The sequence below is a fragment of the Misgurnus anguillicaudatus genome, chromosome 2 (assembly GCF_027580225.2).
Source record: "Misgurnus anguillicaudatus chromosome 2, ASM2758022v2, whole genome shotgun sequence".
Classification (NCBI taxonomy): Eukaryota; Metazoa; Chordata; class Actinopteri; order Cypriniformes; family Cobitidae; genus Misgurnus; species Misgurnus anguillicaudatus.
In genome coordinates, this window is record NC_073338.2 from 28,187,511 (window position 1) to 28,207,058 (window position 19,548).

Sequence of the window (19,548 nt, forward strand, 5' to 3'; positions counted from 1 at the left end):
CGTGAGTGACCTCGCCAGCTTGTGACGCAAGTGATTTTTTTGCTCCTAACTTACGATTAATTATAAACATTTTTGTGAACCGTATTGGGACAATACTGATGTTTTCGTGGATAAATATGTTTCCTTTTTTGATTATTTATCAATTAAATAAAAAAAAGTATAAAAAGTATTTATTATTTAAAAGTATTTTCAGTAAAATGACGTTATGCATGTTTATATTTGCTTGGTTTTAATAGATAAACCAATAGGTAGTGTCAATAGTTCTTGTATATTATACTTCTGTACAATTTGTGAACAGTCAACATGTCAGGAGGAATAATGTTGTGAAACACTGTGATTTCTGTGCGGGATTTTCTTTAATAAATATATAAAACATTCTCTGACATTCCAGCCAGATAATTATGATCAAATAAAGAGCATTAATGCGTAAATGCAGAAGACAAAAAGAAGTTACCCGAAAAGAAGTTACCTGAATCGTGAACCAACCAATCCCAAATAGGCGCCATTACCCCGGATGTACAGGCCTTTCCTCTTTGCGTCAATACTCACTGCCCCCACTCAATTAAAATGCTATTACCTCTTACACTTTTTTTTTTGGATTATTTGTTATTACCCCCTTTTGAAAAAGTAAACTATATGCATGACTTGTGTAAAAAAACTGTAGGATATTTAAACATGGAAAAAATACACAAAACCAGGCCTATTGGGTGCTGTAGAAACTGCACAAAACAAACTGAGTTTATAAGGTTTTATTATATTTTTTCGTGATAGCATTTAATTTTGAAACACAGCAAATAAAGTTGAGGGTCACAAAGTTACTCCAGGTTTGGCTTTATCACACCCCCTAAACAACAGACAAGATGTCCACCACATATCTATTAACAACATAGTGCCAAGAGAAAGCAAGTCTTTACACAATCACTCAGACACCTAAATTAATGTGGATCTGCACTGACGTTACACAGGAGACTGCTTTGGAGGAAACATAACTTCTAAAAGAGGGGAAAATATATACCTATATGCATACAAACGCATGCATACGTGACAACTTTTATGGATATATAGGTATAGGCATGTATGGGTGCATGAAGGAATAAGTAAGCCTAGCGTTACCATATGCAATATATAATTGCACGTAATTACTGCGATGATCTTGTGTGGCATGATTATGTTAATCTTTTGATGTCCCAAAATCTTTTAAGGCAAACAGCAGATCTAGTTCTGAAGATGTGATCCATGTCTGGAGTTGTGATTTTAGAACACGGGTAAACACAAATTTGGCATTAAAATAGGTATACAGAGCCAGAGTTATACTATACAGAGAGCAGGTTCAGGGGCAGAGATACGATGGGTCAAGGCAGATGGCAGGACCAAACTAAAATAAATGAAGTAAAAATGTTATCTTAAAATGGTGTCAAAGCAGATTTGAAAATGTCGCAATACTGTTGTAGTTTCAAGCTCTATTCATACAGTATAGAATTTAAGCAAACTCAGTACAGAATTCTAGCTCGGTCAACATACACCAAAGCAAGAAAAGCTTTATATACAGAATGTGAATGATAAATACAGATTTAAAACAGTCCTGCTTTTTTCTTCTTTTAACTTCTTCACTTCGATAATAGCTGTTGCTTTAAGTACAGCACTACGTTTCATTTATTTTGACTTCGGGGTTCACCACAGTTTCAAAAAAATTCACCCACATAAACCGTTTAAAATACTATAGATGACTTTGTAGTGTTTAATACAGTTCAGATTGAAGTCAAATGGGCAAAAACAAAACATTGAAAAAAACAACCTGCCGAAAAAACAAACATGAATATATTTACCATAATAATTCCAAAGCTCCTGCCTTTTCCTTACTAGTAACCATATAACGTCTGCTGTAGCCCGAACGGGCTTCAGGAGTTTGTCAGGAGGTTTGTAGACAACCTGGACTTTATAAATATTTTTTGGACAGCCATCTAATATACGATTTAAATCCGGGGCCTGGGCTGTGGGAGGTTAAGAAAATGTTAGTGAGCCCGACCAGTCCAGTAGAAACGTAAGGAGCAGGGGGGCTGGAGACGACTGGAGGGTAAAGGGTAGTGCTCAGCAACAGCCACCTCCAGCTTGCTGTCCTCCCTGACTGCCACCCATCGTGGAGTTGGTGGCAGCATGCTGGGGTCCGATCTTAATACCGTTAGCCTGTGCACAAACACACACACACAAATGAAGACATTTAATATTTCCATTAAGGCTACAAGAACAAGAAACCACACAATTTACATTCTTACTCACAAAAGAAAAAAACTAATTTAATATTGTCGTGGTTTTGTACCGTCACATAATGCTGTATTAAGCAGAAAATATTGGTCCCTGTAGGCCTGAATTAGCAACCCGCTTTTGTCAGCACTGAGGCAGGAGAACCTCAGGAGTGTTATTCCAGCGTTAATACAGAGAAGCAGGGAAACCTGCCAGGACTTTAAAAACACACACACCCAAGCTGGTGGCACTTTCATTCATCACACAAAGTCATCCACCTTGCCAGCTTTTCCTTTAAGTGGGCTCGCGTTCAAAACCAAAACTCCAGAGAGACGCTGTGCTTTTGTAACATTCTTAGGATACTCCGCTTTGCGCCAAATCTGATTTATAGTGATCTGGGGTGAGAGGGGGAGCCTTGAAGTTCCTGGCTGGGATCTCGATCAGCTGATGCGGTTTGGACTCAGTGCCTTAATTTTTTTTACTTTTCCAACTATTTAAATAAAATAGTTACAGTGGGCTCACCTTCATCAAACCGGTTGTAACTTACAAAATGTGAGGAATTTATGTGCTGGCCACCAGCCAATAGGGAGAAAGTGAGTGGCTAGATGGGTCTTTCTGTGGGGCACTTATATCATCATACAAAGTGGGGCTCAACAAAAAGGACTGCCCGGTGCAAGCGTGAGAGATGTTCGGGCCAGTAAAAAGTATTGTCACTTGCCCGATTGGTCCAGTACTTCACCCTCAGTCATTAAAATATATTGTCATCAATGTATATTATTTAACATCTTGGAAGCAGTCAAGCAGACATTTACTTTGGTAAAACACAATGAAAAAAAAAGATGCAATATTTTGCACAATTTACAGGTAATGCAGAAAAGTTTGGAGCCTTTTTTCGTTGGAACATGTCGTATATGTATACAATTATATTTGACTTTTAAATTATTATTTTTAAATATGTGACACTGACATTTTTTTATTGGGGCCAGTGAAAATTTTGGCAGGGCAAGTGAAAACATGAACCACTGGCCTGACCGGGCCAATATTAAAAATTATTTGCGTTGAGCCCTGCAAAGTATCTAGTATTTACTACCACATTCCTAAACATTTCATTGGTTACTACAGCACCTGAATCAAAGGCAACCCAATACAATAACATCCGTCCAACTTTACTGTCTATTACATTAGAATTTAAATAGATTCAAAGTCAAGTACATGGCTACTGTGGGTACACATGACAAAAGGTATTAACCTTCTTTCTGGTTGGTACCATCTAGTTTTTTATTCTATTTGTGGGACCCAACCATCATTTGTTGTGGTGTAAGTTTCTAAATCCACCCATCAGACCATATGTAACATTTCAGTGTAGTGCTAAAGGAAATCCTTTTGACCTAATTCTTTTCAAACTTGTAATGAACACAGATTGTGCTCGCTCTTCACAGGTTACCTCGTTGTTAATATCAAAGACTCCTTCTTGGATTTTTTCATAAATCTCCTTGGCCGTGTTGATAAATGCCTGAAACGACAACAAGAACCATATTTTAAATAAATCAAGGCAATTAAAACCCACACTGGTCTATTAAAGATTTTGTGTAGAACTGGATTGAAGTCCACTGAATAGTGGTAGACAAATACAACCAAATACAGAAAAACACAAATGAGCATCAATACAACAAATAAACGAGTGAGGTAAAACACACAAGACATTCAAACGCAAACAGTGTCATGGTATTTACGGTTGAAGGCTGGTGCCCCCATCTGGCTGTAAGTGATTGCGTCTATTATTACTCTTGACGGGCACACATTGGTCACCCAAAGAAAATAAACACGCCCGTAGCTTCGGCTCACCCTTGAAGTGTTAAGAAATGCCATGGGCACTTTGTAGCCTAATTAACAAAGGTGCTTTGCTTTTGGTAGACCTGCCCCTCAGCTCTCCAGAGCAATAAGCCCTCTGCGGCTCAATTACCGCAGAGAAATGATGGCCGAGCGAGTGCCGCATGTGTGTGCGCTCGCATCCACGTGTGTGTGGCAGGGAATCTATGAATATGCATGAACCTTAAATAGGAGATTGAAACGTCATAAAGAGGTGGGGGAAGGGGTCAGGAGAATTCACACGACACTAATGAGACAAATTAATCATTGAGGCAGCTCTGGGTGGATCTATGGGGGAAAAGACTCCACAATTGAACACCCCTTCTCTTCTAAAGCCTCTGCTACCGTCGCCGCCGTTTTCTCCCCAGTTTGTGTGTCCCTAGGGTGTTTTCTGTATTCATGTATGTGAACATGTTTTCACCCAAACATAAATCATCACGTAAGCACTGAAGACTACGGAGCCATACGAGTGTTACCGTACCTCTTCTACGTTCGATGCGGTCTTTGCAGAGGTCTCCATAAAAATCAGACCGTGTTCTCTGGCAAAGGCCTCTCCTTCCTCTTTCTTCACTTCTCTCCGTGACTCTAAATCACTGCCGTGAGAAACCAAATTGCATTTAGTTAATTCCAACAGATTGCAAACATGCATTTCTTAAATCAAACAGTACTTTCTGCATGTTAGTGATAGATTAATGGCTGATGCATGCGTAGTAACAGGTTCACCGGCCCAGTTCATATACACAATCATATATGTTCAACACATCTACGGTAAATGTACGACGGTAAATGTAAAAAAAGAAAAAACTTGCACTAACCTTTTATTTCCAATGAGCATGATGACCATGTTAGAGTTGGAATGTTGACGAGCATCTTCTAACCAAGTTGTCAAGTGATTAAAGGTGTCCCTTCTGCAAATATAATGAAACCCAACACATAAAACTGACAATAAGCTTATTTCAGAATTTAAGCAGTGCTGTACTCAATTGTAAAAGACAGACGAAGAGTTAGGTGCTTACCTTGTGATGTCATAAACTAGGAGAGCCCCAGCTGCACCTCTGTAGTAAGACCTGGTGATTGAGCGAAAGGACTCCTGTCCGGCCTGGAACACACATACACGCATGCATCACTACACCAGTAAAAGCCAGTTTATGAGAAGCAATCATCTGTCGACAACGTCCACTGGATATCTCTGTACATAAAATATCTTCAATTCACTTTCTCCAAGCAGAGCCCTTAAAGACCACAGCAGAAGCAGGATTTGCATCTCCACCTTGACCCTTTCATCCGCTAAAACCGAAAACATGTAGACACACATAGACTCTGAGGTACTCCGACTTCACACGCTATGCCTTTGACACGCACTGGCCAATTCTCCATCTCACAGTGCTTCTCCAGAGCATGGCGCCCATCCAATCAGTCGACTCCTAGCACACGGCCACGTTCAATAGCATGTAGTGGCATAAGATGGCCTCTGGTCAACCCACCCCCTCTGACAGCAGGCGAATAAGCCAACAGCAGCACGTATCTGAATTCAATAACCCATTCCCCGGGGCAGCTGTTAACATTAGAGTTAATGGAGCCCAGTGTGAATAAATGATGAATGACACCGTTATGCCTGCCATCTGCTGGAGTGAAAGGTTACAGGAAGGCCAGACATGCAGATTTCTCCTGTTACTTCACCCAACACTCCCTCATCTTCTGTAGTTTATCACAAAATGCTTGTTGAAATAACCTTGAAATATAAGATTTATGGCACATTTAAAGACACCGGACAAGCTAGGTGACATTATCACAGTATGGCCACAAGGAAGCCGCATCAAACAACTACTATCTAATTATCCTGACATTAGATTTTCATTAGATAGCCTCACCCATGCAAATTGCCTATAAACATGAAAACATTTCATTTAACTTTAAACTTGCTAAGCGAGTTTTGCATTTACTAGACATAAAAAATTTGTATGACCTACCTACATACTCTCTAAAAATGTAACATGTTTATAAATACATAAGCAATTACACAAGTCAGATGTTCTTGCTTATACTTTGTTGCCCTCTGCTGGGTAAAATGTTTATGTGCACAACTCCTTTTATTATCATCATCATCATCATCCTTTCGACATGTTTTTTTATCTTTCAATAAGGATGAATAAGCAAGTCTGCACATGATTATCTGAAAACATTGATTATAATGTATATTGCATATGTACAGGGTGGCATAGCACCAAAGTAACTGAGTGAACATTATATGATTTAAAGGATTAGTCCATTTTCTTGGATCTCCAGATAATTTACTCACCACCATGTCATCCAAAACGTTGATTTCTTTCTTTGTTCAGTCGAGAAGAAATTATGTTTTTTGAGAAAAACATTTCAGGATTTTTCTCATTCTAATGGACTTTAATGGACCCCAACACCCAACAGTTCAATGCAGTTCAAAATTGCAGTCCCAAAGGACTCCAAACGATCCCAAACGAGGCACAAGGGTCCCATCCAGCAAAACGATTGTCATTTTTTGATAAGAAAAATAAAAAATATACACTTTTAAACCACAACTTCTTGTGGTCCTGTGACACGCCAGCACGACCTAACGCAATTGCGTAATGATGTAGAAAGGTCACGTGTTACATATATAAAATGCAAATTTGCGGACAATTTTAAACTGACACAAAGACATTAATTAGTATCATTTGACATACAACAATGTCGAAATGGTCCTCTTTCTCCACACTTGTAAACACTGGGGAGTAGGTTCGCATACGTCATCCGTGACCTCTTGACATGATGACGTATTACGTGGAGTCACGCTGTCGTGTCACAGGACCGGAGGAAGACAAGTTGTTTTAAAAGTGCATATTTTTTATTTTTCTTGCCAAAAATGACAACCATTTCGCTAGATAAGACCCTTATGCCTCATTTGGGATCGTTTAGAGTCCTTTGAAACTGCAATTTTAAACTGCATTTAAACTGTTAAGTGTTGGGGTCCATTAAAGTCCATTAAAATGAGAAAAATCCTAGAATGTTTTCCTAAAAACATAATTTCTTCTCGACTGAACAAAGAAAGACATCAACATTTTGGATTACATGGTGGCGAGTTAATTATCTGGATTCTTTTTTAATAAAATGAACCAATCCTCCAAACAAACATAGGCCCAGTTACATTCTACAGAATACAGTATCATTCATTGTTGCATTCATTGAAGATTCAGAAGCACAGACGTTTATGGTACATCATTTACAAATTCCTCCTTTCTGGGTTTTCTTCTCTGACGACATTCTGTAGAAGCACAGCCCAGGATTGTCTCCTCCTTGTTTAGTGCATTTTATTGCACAACAACTATTCAATATTTAGGCTAAACAAAAGAAATCACGCACTTCTTAACCTGCAGACAACGGCAGATAGCGCTCTCTTGCCCTCCAGAAGGGTGTGACATCACATGAAAACTATTAATAATATGCTTAAATGTTCTTACTACTAGATGGACATCACTCAGATAGATGTCAGAGAAAATTTGTCTCGGTGATAGACCTAGACTTTTTAGCCAACCAAAACTGATGTCTGAATTATATTTTTTTTGTTTGTGTTTGCTGAAATGTCATTGGAGAGGTAGGGATCTTTGAAAGTGGATATGTAGTCAAGTTAGCAAAAAGACAAAAAATGGCTGACATGCCAATGGAACATTCATACTTCCTCACATGGGTAATATTCTGAATTAGCTTTGTTGTATGGTTTTTAGAATTAAAATCAACTACTTTTAACGGTTTATACCATGTCTGTTTCATATAAATTAATGTAATATAGTAATAGCATAACTTCATAACATAATATATAATATAATATAATATAGTGTCGGTTTCCCAGACAGGGATTAGCTTAAGCCAGGACTAGGCCTTAGTTAAATTGGGATATTTAAGTCATTTATAAAAACATAATTTATAAATAAACCTTACTGATGTGCACAACAACACTCGCACTGATATATTTTAAGATATGTCAGAGCAAGTTGTTTTAAATCAAGACAACACTAATATTTAGGTAAGTTTGGGATTAGGCTTAAGCCCTGTCTGGGAAACCACCCCATAATGTAATATGAAAAAACAGCATAACACATGAACTTGAGGTATACATTGATCAAATACATCAAATTATTACAATCACTTTTTCTTACCGTATCCCAGATCTGAAGTTTTATCTGTTTGCCATCTATAGTGATCATTCGTGCTCCAAATTCAACACCTGTCAAGATAAAATAATGTATCAGTACAATACAGTTATCAAAAACTATTTCGGTTTAATTTTTATATACATTGAAGCTTTGTGAATTGTGCACACAAGGAGTTCGGTCTGTCCATCCTCACAACCAATTTTACTATAAAGTACTTTCAATGTGCATTTTTTTTAAGTCTCTGTATGAAAAGTCGAAAAGTCTCTGTAAAAGGACTAACACCAATCTGTTTGCAGTGCTGATCAGACCCATTTCCTTCTGCTTTAATTAATAAGGGAAAATAATGATGTTAGGTTAAAGAGGCTTACCGATAGTGAGATCATGCACCGGCTGAAAGCGCTTATCTGTAAACTGTAATAATAGGCACGATTTCCCCACACCTGCAAAGCAAACACATGAATGGCCACAATTAGCCTCAGGGCTGTACACCTGCTGTATCCCATTACAATAAAAGCATTTGTTGAGTCTTTATTTGAGAAACTTCAAAAAGGTGTTGAGTTTTCATCTGTAGTGTGCTAAATTTGCCCTCCTCTTACATCATCTCATTTTCAACCAACACACACACAAACATACATACATGAACATTAAACCCATTTAATCAAACAATTATGTAACTGCTGAAAATAGATCTGGATTAAATTCATTCATTTTACTGCTCAGAGCAATATAACTTTATTTTTCTTTCTCAATTTCAGTATTCATTAAATCTAAAAAAATAAAAATAAAATAGGGTTCAAAATTCTATACAGCCACAGACATGAAAGCAAAAATTCCCATGTGTTTTGAACCGTAGGCTCTTTTACAAAATTGTTCTTGCTCTTTAACTTAATTTAGTTTCTGTATGTATTAAACCAGACTGAGAAACTGAATATTTATATTATTAGTAAAACCATATTTCCTCTCACCTAAAATGAGATAAGAGATTCTGCCATGATACACAAAGAGGTTAAATCCTTAGGACATTAGGAGTATGCGTTGCCATGAGCAACAGCCGTTGCTAAGCAAGCGAGCTGCATTGGAAAAGTGCTCACGAGAGAGATGTATGGAGACAACACACCAAAGATGAAATCACACATTGTGTATGTGCAGACCCTCCTACAGCAAACACTAGACTTAACATACACACACATGCTGGAGCTCCAATCCAAATAGAAATATATATTATATAAAAAAATTAAACTAGCGTATTGTCTCCTGAGCATAATGATGATGAACACATACAAAATTGCTTTAGCACAATAACATTATATCTATAACAAAAGAAATGAGATCCATCATAACTTTGTCAAATACTGGTGGGTAAAATTAGTTTGTATATATAAGTGTATAAAGAAAGTTCCTATGTCTGTTGTTATTCACTTACTCAAAACGTTCTAGTCTGAAGTAAGTTGGGTAAGGTGGCAAATCTTGTTCAAGCATGGACGCCTTGTTTCATAATGATAAATCACATATTTTTTATTCTTATTTGTCAAAAATGCTCATTGGAATGCTCAGTTTGTCCAAGAACCTTGTCACAAATCTTATATTAGGAAATTACATCTTTAAGAATTTTAACCTAGATGCAACCTCGCCATGCAGTGACTAGTCAGATCATGTTTCAGATGAGCAGCATCTGACTTAGGTTAAGCAACATGCAAAGGGACAACTTTGTTTACGTAGGAAAACACTATGTTTATAACCACTTCTGCCAAATTTTAGGTTCTGACTATCATGTTATCATCTTCTGAAATGGAGTAGACTTAAAGGGATAGTTCACCCAAAAATAAATATTACCCCATGATTTTCTCATTCTCAAGCCATCTGAGATCTATACGAGTATCATCTTTCAGATGAACACAATCAGAGTTATATTAAAAAACGTCCTGGCTCTTCTAAGCTTTATGATGTTAGTAAATGGTGCTATTGATTTTGAAGGCCAAAAAAGTAAATCCATCCTTCACAGAAGTAATCCACACGGGGTTAATAAAGGCCTTCTGATGGTAATGCAATTTTGTAATAAAAATATCCATATTTAAAACTTAAATAATATAATAACTGGCTTTTGCTAAAGCGAATAAGTTTATGATGTAGAATGCAGTGTACTGGGTGTAAGATCCAGTGAAAAAAGGTGACTGACTTGTACCATGCATTGTGAGTTGTTGTTTTAGTTACAGATAATATGAACTCAACATCCTCGTGTTACATCAAAACCTTCAGCCATATTGTTTAAAATCCTTGTTTAAGAATTATAAACTTGTTACTGGCATTTTGTTTTCCTCTCTCCTCTGTGTTCGTCACTATGCATCATATGCTACAATCCTACGTTGAAAACTCACTTTCATCAGAGTAATGACGCCAGTGAATGCACGTTGGACGTTACCGGAAGCTAGTTATTAAACTTATTATAGTTCTAGAATATAAATATTTTCCTTGCAAAATCAAATCTATTGCCATCAGAAGGGGTTAATCATGCCCTTGGAGACGTGTGGATCACATCTGCGAAGGACGGATGCCAATTTTTTGGGATTCAAAGTGAGCATGGGCCGGTTACCGGTTATAAGGTATACTGAGGTTTTAAAGAGTCAAGATTTCAAAACCACTAACATTTTCTATAATATTGTTTGCAAGGCATGCGCTGGGTTTACACAAAATTAATTAAATCATTAAGTCATGTAATTTATATTAAACATATATTACAAAAATATTTTTTTTGAAAGAAAATTATCATTTAAAAGCTTTATTTTCACCCAAGCATAAATGCTTAAAAATAAAATGTATTGTGTCCAGTTAAAAAGTTGTTGTTTGCATATGTCTGAAAATAACACATTTTAGTGTTGCAATGGCAAAACCACAATACTGTGAAACCGTGGTATTTTTACTTAAGGTTATCATATCGCTAAAATCTCATACCGGCCCATGCCTACTTCAAAATAAGTAGCATCGTTTACTACCAATATAAAGCTTAGAAGAGCCAGGACATTTTCAAATTTAACTCTGATTGTGTTCATCTAAAAGATAATAGTCATATACATTTTAGATGGCTTGTGGGTAAGTACTTCACGGGGTAATTTTCATTTTTGGGTGAACTAAAGTAAGAAAAACCACTGTTTGTATTATTGGGGCGGTTTTCAGACAGCGATTAGACTAGTCCTAGACTAAAATAAATGTAAGAGCTCTCCAAACTGAAAACAACTTGCACTGACATACCTTAAAATACATCAGTGTCCTTTGTTTTGCCTCAAAATACACACCAGTAATGTTTAAAGTAAGGCATGTTTTTAAAACTAGTTATAATTCCTAATAAAACTAAGGCCCAGTCCTGGCTTAAAATAATCCCCGTCCAGGAAACCACCCCCTTATATGCTAAATAATAGAATTTAATCTGTACACACACACAAATAGTGTGCTTTTTGATTGTTGAAACAGCTCTGTGGCCCTCCTACAAGATGTCAATCTCAGAAATGACGACAAGCCAATTTGAGTTTAAGACCACTGGCCTAAATAGTTAAATAGTCCAGAAATCATGTTGTCCACTATTGCACCTGTAAAGGCAGAACACAATTTTTAACCAATGACTGAATTTTATGTGACACTGTAAATAAAAGGCTATATTTAAAGCCTGTATTATAACACCAACACAGACATCTTGCTTAAAAATATTATATTGTGAAGTGGTCTTTTAGTGCAGGAAAGTAGGGATGCACGATATATCGGCCGACATATCGTTATCGGCCGATAACTGCTTATTTTTAATATTATCGGTTATTGGTCTGATAGCAAAATAAGGCAGATAAATGAAAGCCGATAAATTATGGATTATTTTGGTTTGTTGAACCACTTCACTTGCTCATTGCTGGCCATGTGGAGTTTTGATTGGTGCTTTCTGTGACATAGCACGAAGATGACACATGTTGCGGGCTTAAGAAGAGTATGCTAGTCTAGCGCAAAGACAAGATGTCCGCAGTCTGGGAGTTTTTCATTGTGAAATGAATAGGAATATTTATCGGCCTATATATATATATATCGGTTATCGCCCCCTAACTATAAAGAGTTATCGGTATCGGCCAAAATTTCCATATCGGTGCATCCCTACAGGAAAGCATCCATGGTGAAAAAAATCCTTAAAAAAAAACTTAACCACAGGATTACTATAGTTTACAATAAGTTAAAACGTCAATTTAAGTTAGGTGTTAATAAACATTATGGTGTGATTGCAAGATGAAATGATTCTGCTTCTATGTTAAGAAAAAAAAAAGGTGAACAGAGGGGATTACATGCGTACACAGCTGGCTTGTATATTAGGACCTGCCTCAGCATCACTTTTTCAGCATCACGAAATTCCATGGACCTGTATTACTCATTTAACATTCTGATGAATATCAAAAAAAAAAACATCATAGGCCTATGTGTATTAGTTAACAGTCTCCTGTTGACGTATTGTGTCTTGGGAAAGGCCTACTGGAAAAGAAATCTGGGTGAAGTCTTGAAGGCCTCAAAATATAGAGGATTAGTAAAACGCGACTAAATGATACATGTGAAACATTTGGTATCATTATTAGTACTCCACTGGTAAACAGGTTTGCCATCTGACAAACGCAATTGTGTAAACGCCATTTTTAACAAGGGTAAATAGCTGCTAGCGGTTTTGGCTAACGTTAACTGACTGCTGTGGCCTTTCGCAGAGCTTCAAAGCAGATTTTAGCAATAAAGCAGCATTTGTTAACAAACACACATGCTTTGACACACTACATATCATGCTTCAAATACGCACAGAGGCTGTTGTTGTTATAGATGGAGACATATAGATGGAAGCAATATTTAGCTTGCCTGCTAGCACCCCCCACCCAAGAAAACAAAAGACAGTGACAGGCATTATAACTGCACGCTGCTGTCATGACATGAAGCACGCACTACAGATTTGACTTTGTAGATAATGTAAGTGTTAGGATAAGAGTTAAAGAGGTAAATGGGGAGAAAGGACCATTTTAAACAGCCTGTCAGTCCTCCCACAGCTCGCGTCTCCGCTTGAACCACGTCATTGACTCCAACACTGCGGAAATAACAGACTCGCTCGCGCTGCTTACCCGTGTCTCCGATTATGATGTATTTGAAGAGGTACGCGTACGCCATGGCCAACCGGTCCTGTGTTAACCTGTTTTGGCCCGTTTAAAATAGCTCCTTAAAGCTAAAATCGCTGGGTTACTGTTTGTGATATATGTCTCCGCTAAGCCAGCCCTTTTCTCTCCTCGACGGGAAGGAACAATAAACACCTCGAGCTCTAGCCGGGTCTACGTCACACGTCCCGCCTTCGCCACGCACGCAGAACAGAAGACGCGCTGGACTTCACCGGAAGTTATCTCACCTAAACCTTCTGTGTCAGACATCGGCTGAATCCGAAATCGCATACTGCCATACTATATAGTAGGCAAAAAGCAGTAGGCGAACGAATAGTATGTCCGAAACCTCTGTATACGTAAAAGGGTAGGAGAGAATTAGCTGGATTTTGGACTATTTCTCGCGAGATGCAGAGGCACGTGTACTTAAGTATTGTCCGAAACCGCCTACTTACTGAAAATGTAGTAGGGGAAACACCCCGTGAACAGAGTAGTACGTCCTAATCCTCAGTATCCATAAAATCAGTAGGCGAGAAATCCCCGGATGCCCTACTGAGTCCGCCCCGATTCTGAAGCGTGCATCGTATGGACACTTATATCCCAGCTTTCCCATGATGCCACGGGAAAACAAAGCAATCGACCGGAGACCAACCAATCGGGTGATTTTGACACTTTACACAGGGCTGTCCCTCAGCACCCTGACTTCACGCACAGACCCAGGATATACCACAATTAAAGTGCTCAGCTGATTCATGAAAATAAAGCTGTAGAATTGTCACAGCTGTGTTGAGCTGACAGTAAATATGTGATGGTTTGTTAGAAAAATACATTTGAATAAACTTTTGTTTCATATGGGAAAGTTTATTGTGATGGTTTTATTCATTCATTTTTTTATTCATGTTTCCTGTCGTTTTAAGTAAATACAAGAGATTGCTTCACTAAAATGTATATAATCAAATTGGCTGCATTGTCTAGTTTGTATTCAAGCACAGCTGTCATCTGGCAATAGATATTAAATTACAATCTGCTTGTTTTACTTATTTTGTCCCCTACAAAATAATGTGTAATATATCTGTAACACTGTTACAGATCAAGTTACTGATACAATCAGGTGTTAGTGCACCTGTCCCTCATACACACGCATACGTTTTCATGTCTGTTATTAGGTTTGTTCGAGTTTATGCACCGCTGTAAGAACAAACAGCTGGATGACATCAAAGTACCGTGAGAGCGATTCCAGAAATCACACGGAGAACTCTGATTTCGAGTTGCTCTCGCGGTATTGTGATGTCAACCTCCTGTCGGTTCTTGTGGTTCCGCATGAACTTGAACAAGTCCACTACGTCATATGTCACATGATAACGTCAACATGGCGAATGCTGTACATACTTAACGCGAACGTACATACTGCCTTAGCGCACGTTAAGTAGGTACCCAATGAAATTCAGTACCTACACAGTAAGTATGCGATTTCGGATTCAGCCATTGATAGGGCAGAGATTAAAAAACATTTTAAACACTGGGCTTGTAGACACTTTAAGTAATAATAATAATAATAATAATAACACCACCACTTATTAGTTACTTTTAAATGTAATGTAAGTTATATGCAACAGACCTTTAAAATTATGGTGAATGTGGTGAAATTAGGTACAATGAATCACATTGGCTACCCACAAACACTTGTTCCTTCAAATAAAAAATGATTTATTTACTCTTATAGGTTGTTTTGGGTGTTTGCAATATTTTGTTTTACAAGGTTAGATTTGTAACTACTAGCTATTCTTAATAAGTACTTGCCTTAATGCAACTTTTTTTTAGATGTTTAACCCAAATTATGCAATGTCTATCTACCTGCTAACTTCATTAGATTTCAGATTAGGCTGATTCCAATAAGTCTATATATATTGCCTGTATGTTTTCGAAAATTGATGCAGTATACAATAAATCTGCAAAAAAAAAAAATAGACACGTAATGCGGTTTTAGACACACTGCTCAAATGCATGGAATATTATGAATAACCAGATAAAAGTGCATAAAAGGGTACATTACATTGTACTGCTGCTCATTTGTGGCCATTTTTATTATTGATAATTTAAAAACTATAAATAAAAAAAGTAGATGCTGATTGTGTGATAAAGTTTTTGTCTAGCCTCTCAAGTCAAATGATATTTTTATTAAAAAATATATAATATATATATTACATTCACATTAACCAAGAATTTCTTACTTTGCGTTTTTCTCAACCATATTTTTTGTATTGTTTCATAATACAAATGCAAGCATATTTTTATGTTGTCATTGGTTGTCAAATCATAAAGAAACAAATGATAAAGGTTTTTGTTCTGTTAGATATGGGTTTCAAATTATAGGTTAAAAAGTAAAATTATAAGCTTTAAATGGATAGTTCACCCAAAAATTCTGTCATAGTTTACTCACTCTCATTTTGTTAGAAACCTGTATACATTTCTTTGTTCGTATAAACGCAAAGGAAGATATGAAGAATTTGGTTCCAAACTGCAATAAATTAATGGCATTATTGAAAAAAACTTACTTTGTCATATTAAGAACGCTGTCATTGCTGCTGTTATCCTTGGGATGTCGTCACTGAACTTTTTTTACAGCGGTCAGCTGTAAAATGTTTTGGTCCTGCTCAATATTTGTTGACTTCGAGTAAAATAATGGAACATTTTTCATAAGATCCCCTGGGGTCAATGTGTTAGCATGACAGAAGCTTCATGCTGTCGTGTGAGAACAAGCAACAGCCAGCATTTTTCGTCGCCCAATTGCCCGAGTGGCTTATGTTTCTTCCCCGCCAGAGAAAACCACCAAAGGTTTATTAATAGGGTTGTGCAAAAATATTGACACAGCTAAATAACGGAATATTTTTCCACGATAGTGTATCAATATTTCAATCTAGTATCGATATAAAAAACACATCAAATCCCTCTGTGTGCGTCAACGACCACACTGTAGTTGTCACTGTCCAGTTGTCTGTCATATACGGTCATTCGGCCAATGCTTCAGAAGTTAGCAGGAGTGGAAGCACGTTGGCTTTAAAAAAAGTTTTAAAAAATTCAGCTCTATTTTTTACATTTTTGATTAAAAAAAAAGGAAAAGTATTGCAATGTACCGTACTGTAACGCATCACGCCCAAATGTATCGCGATATGAATCGTATTGTGAGGCCCTTGCCAATACCCAGCCCTATTTATCAACGCCAAAAGTATTATTTTGTTTTTGTTTGTTTGTTGATCACGAAGTACAAAGTAGATGAAGAAAACCACCATTATTGTTTACAATGCGTGCAATGGTGCGCTGTAATTTGTTGAGCGGATTTATTGCATTCTGCAGAGAAGGAGGAGTGGCGTTCATCGTGTTTTGGGAAAAAGGGAGAGAAAATGACAGAATAACACGGTGGATATCGGATTTTGCGTAAAATTAAGAATTTACTTTTTAATACTGACCTGAAACAATATAGATTTAGGTGGTAACTATTTCTTTAAAAAAAATTGTGTTTATCGTGTTTTGGAACCAAACTCTTCATATTTTGAAACCGCCCCATTCACTTCCATGGTAGGAAAAAAGAATACTTTGGAAGTGAATGGGGCTTGTGAACATTTGTGAACATTCCTCAAAGTATCTTCATCAGAACAAAGAAATGTATGCAGGTTTATAAGCACATGAGAGTGAGTAAAAAATTCATAGATGAAAGCTGAGCCAATATATGTCTGCTCATGTCTCGCTATCATTATTTGCTATTTTGCTTAATACAGAATTTATAATGTATGTAGGCTATGTAATGAGGTCAAAAACATGCCACCTGCCCTAATATTTGAAACTATTTTGATTAGATATTGTGATTTAACTGTCCCCTTATTTTATTAAACTGTTGACGGTAGTGACCTTTCCACTCCCCTGCAAAAAAAAAAAAAAAATGGTAACACTTTATTTTACGGTGTCTTTGTTACACATGTTACATGTATTATAGTATTAACAGTTAATTATTCAAAGTTACATGCAACTAACCCTAAACCAAACCCTAATCGTTGTTAATGTTTATTACTTAGTACTTAAATATTTAATTACACTGTAACAGTGATGCCGTAAAAAAAGTGTGAACAAAAATATTATGTGCCTTTGTCATGTATTTAATTTGTAATCTTAAATGTGCTATACTACATTAGTGGTACAACTATATTTTGGATGGCCCATTCGTTTTTTTTTTCTCTAAAGGATCATGTTTGAATTATCACTAACAGAAATTTGACCATTTGTGATTGGATAACCCAAGACAACACAGCCTAGATCTCAGGTCAAAATATTTTATGGAATAAAATTATCTAACTAAGATTTGTATTTAGTCACTTCCATGGGTTAAATTGGACAATGCTCCCACTCCCACACACCACCCATCTAAAACGAGCCTTGGCAGCTTATATGAGCTGTTTGCATTGTCTTGTAATGTCCACTGGGGGGCAGTGCTGTTATCTTTGACTGAGAATCTGATGTAAATGCTGTGTGGTCAAAAAAAATAATTACACTAAATATTAAAACTATGCCTTACCAGTTACACCACCATGACATTTTTATGTTTTGGTCCATGTTTAGTCAAACATTTCTGAGCTACAAGTATAGATTTGACTCCCTTAGGTCACATGATAACCCTGATTTAGTTCCTAACTTTAGGGATTAAAATGACCTACTTATTATTAATTAGGTAGTGGTTGGACTTTTATGTAATGTGCTTACTTTAATTTTAGAAAATTAGGGTCAAAGTAATTTCTTAGTATAGAATTGAAGACAATGAGGTGTATTTCATCTCTAATAGTTGTTACATTTTCCTTCAGGAGCTTTAAGAATAAAGGAACACATTCTTTTTATCTTTTCACAAGGAGACATTTTAACCAATCATTTATTTTTTATTAACTGATTTATTTACCATCTTTGACGAATCTTTACAGAGGTTTTTTTAATGTCTTCAGAAGTCATGTGAAAATGTTGTATGTGTGTCATCATTATTTACTGATCTTCATCTTTATTAAATCTTTGGTGTCCCCAGAGTATAAATGTGAAGGTTTAGCTCAAAAAACCACATAGATTATTTATTATAACATGTTAAAATTGTCGTTTTTGGGTGTGTCGTCTGGAATGCAAATGAGCTGATGAAATGCAAATATTGATCGCCTTTATTATGGTTTGTTCGAAATTAAAAAAAAATTCTCTCTCTCTCTCTCTCTCTCTCTCTCTCTCTCTCTCTCTCTATCTATCTGTACTAAATGACAGTGGTGGGTTGGATAGTGCAGATTAAGGGGCGGAATTATCCCCTTCTGACATCACAAGGGGAGCCAAATTTCAAAGACCTATTTTTTCACATGTCAAAACTAAGTTACCGGGTAGCTCTTGTTCACATTTTCTAGGTTGATAGAAGCACTAGGGACCCAATTATAGCACTTAAAGATGGAAGAAGATTTTCATGATATGTCCCCTTCAAGAAAGCTGTTTTAAAAATTACTGTGACAGGATGTTTGAATTAGTGAGTGTTTTATCAAGAATAAGTCAGTAGCGTCATATGGACTTTTATCTCATTTTTGACAAATATGTTCACTATACACTGTTGCTGTAGGGACAACATGAGCTGAGTGAGGTTGCTAACAAAACTTTTTTTGTGTTCCAGGGGAAAACCAGCAGCATAAGAATGACACAAGGGTAAGTACATGATAACAACAAGTCAGACTGAAAGTTTTTAGTTTGGGAGAAATCTCTGGGTAATGAGATAAGATACTGCAGCAGTACTTTTTTTGGAAATCTAGCAGATAAACTTTCTTGTTAACTTGTTAAAAACAAAAATGATAAGATTTGCGCTCACAACATCAAGGTCTCACTGCAGAAAATAACACGCTGGAAAAACACGTCCATCAGTCAGAGCGGGGGACTGTTAGGGCCCATCTCATCCTCACCTTGAAAACAACCTCAGTAACATGCAAAGCAAACAATATTTCTGTCAGACCTTCCTTTCTCTCCCTACGTCTCTCCTCCTCCCCCTGGTGAGTATTTTTCTAACCACACCCATTTCCTCCATTGTGGGAGGAACTCCAAAAGCAACATCACTCCTGCAT

General features: G+C 36.9%; 1 protein-coding gene across 1 annotated transcript; it reads right to left on the minus strand.

The window, feature by feature from the left end:
- Window positions 1–734: 734 nt before the first annotated feature.
- rab2a (RAB2A, member RAS oncogene family) lies at window positions 735–13,625 on the minus strand. The gene is made up of 8 exons (XM_055202313.2): window positions 13,400–13,625; window positions 8,645–8,716; window positions 8,280–8,347; window positions 5,127–5,209; window positions 4,926–5,018; window positions 4,592–4,703; window positions 3,686–3,754; window positions 735–2,184 (listed from the first exon to the last, which is right to left on the minus strand). Exons 1-8 carry the CDS (start codon window positions 13,443–13,445, stop codon window positions 2,089–2,091), a joined length of 639 nt encoding a protein of 212 aa, XP_055058288.1. The 5' UTR covers window positions 13,446–13,625; the 3' UTR covers window positions 735–2,088.
- Between the last annotated feature and the right edge of the window lie 5,923 nt (window positions 13,626–19,548).

Excerpts from the sequence above, each read along its gene's own strand:
- rab2a (XM_055202313.2), bottom strand. The coding sequence starts at position 13,445 with ATGGCGTACGCGTACCTCTTCAAATACATCATAATCGGAGACACGG. Across the intron at positions 4,704-4,925 it reads ATGCTCATTGGAAATAAAAG|TGATTTAGAGTCACGGAGAG; the intron begins GTTAGTGCAAGT and ends TTCTCACGGCAG. Across the intron at positions 2,185-3,685 it reads TCTTTGATATTAACAACGAG|GCTAACGGTATTAAGATCGG; the intron begins GTAACCTGTGAA and ends GTTTGTGCACAG.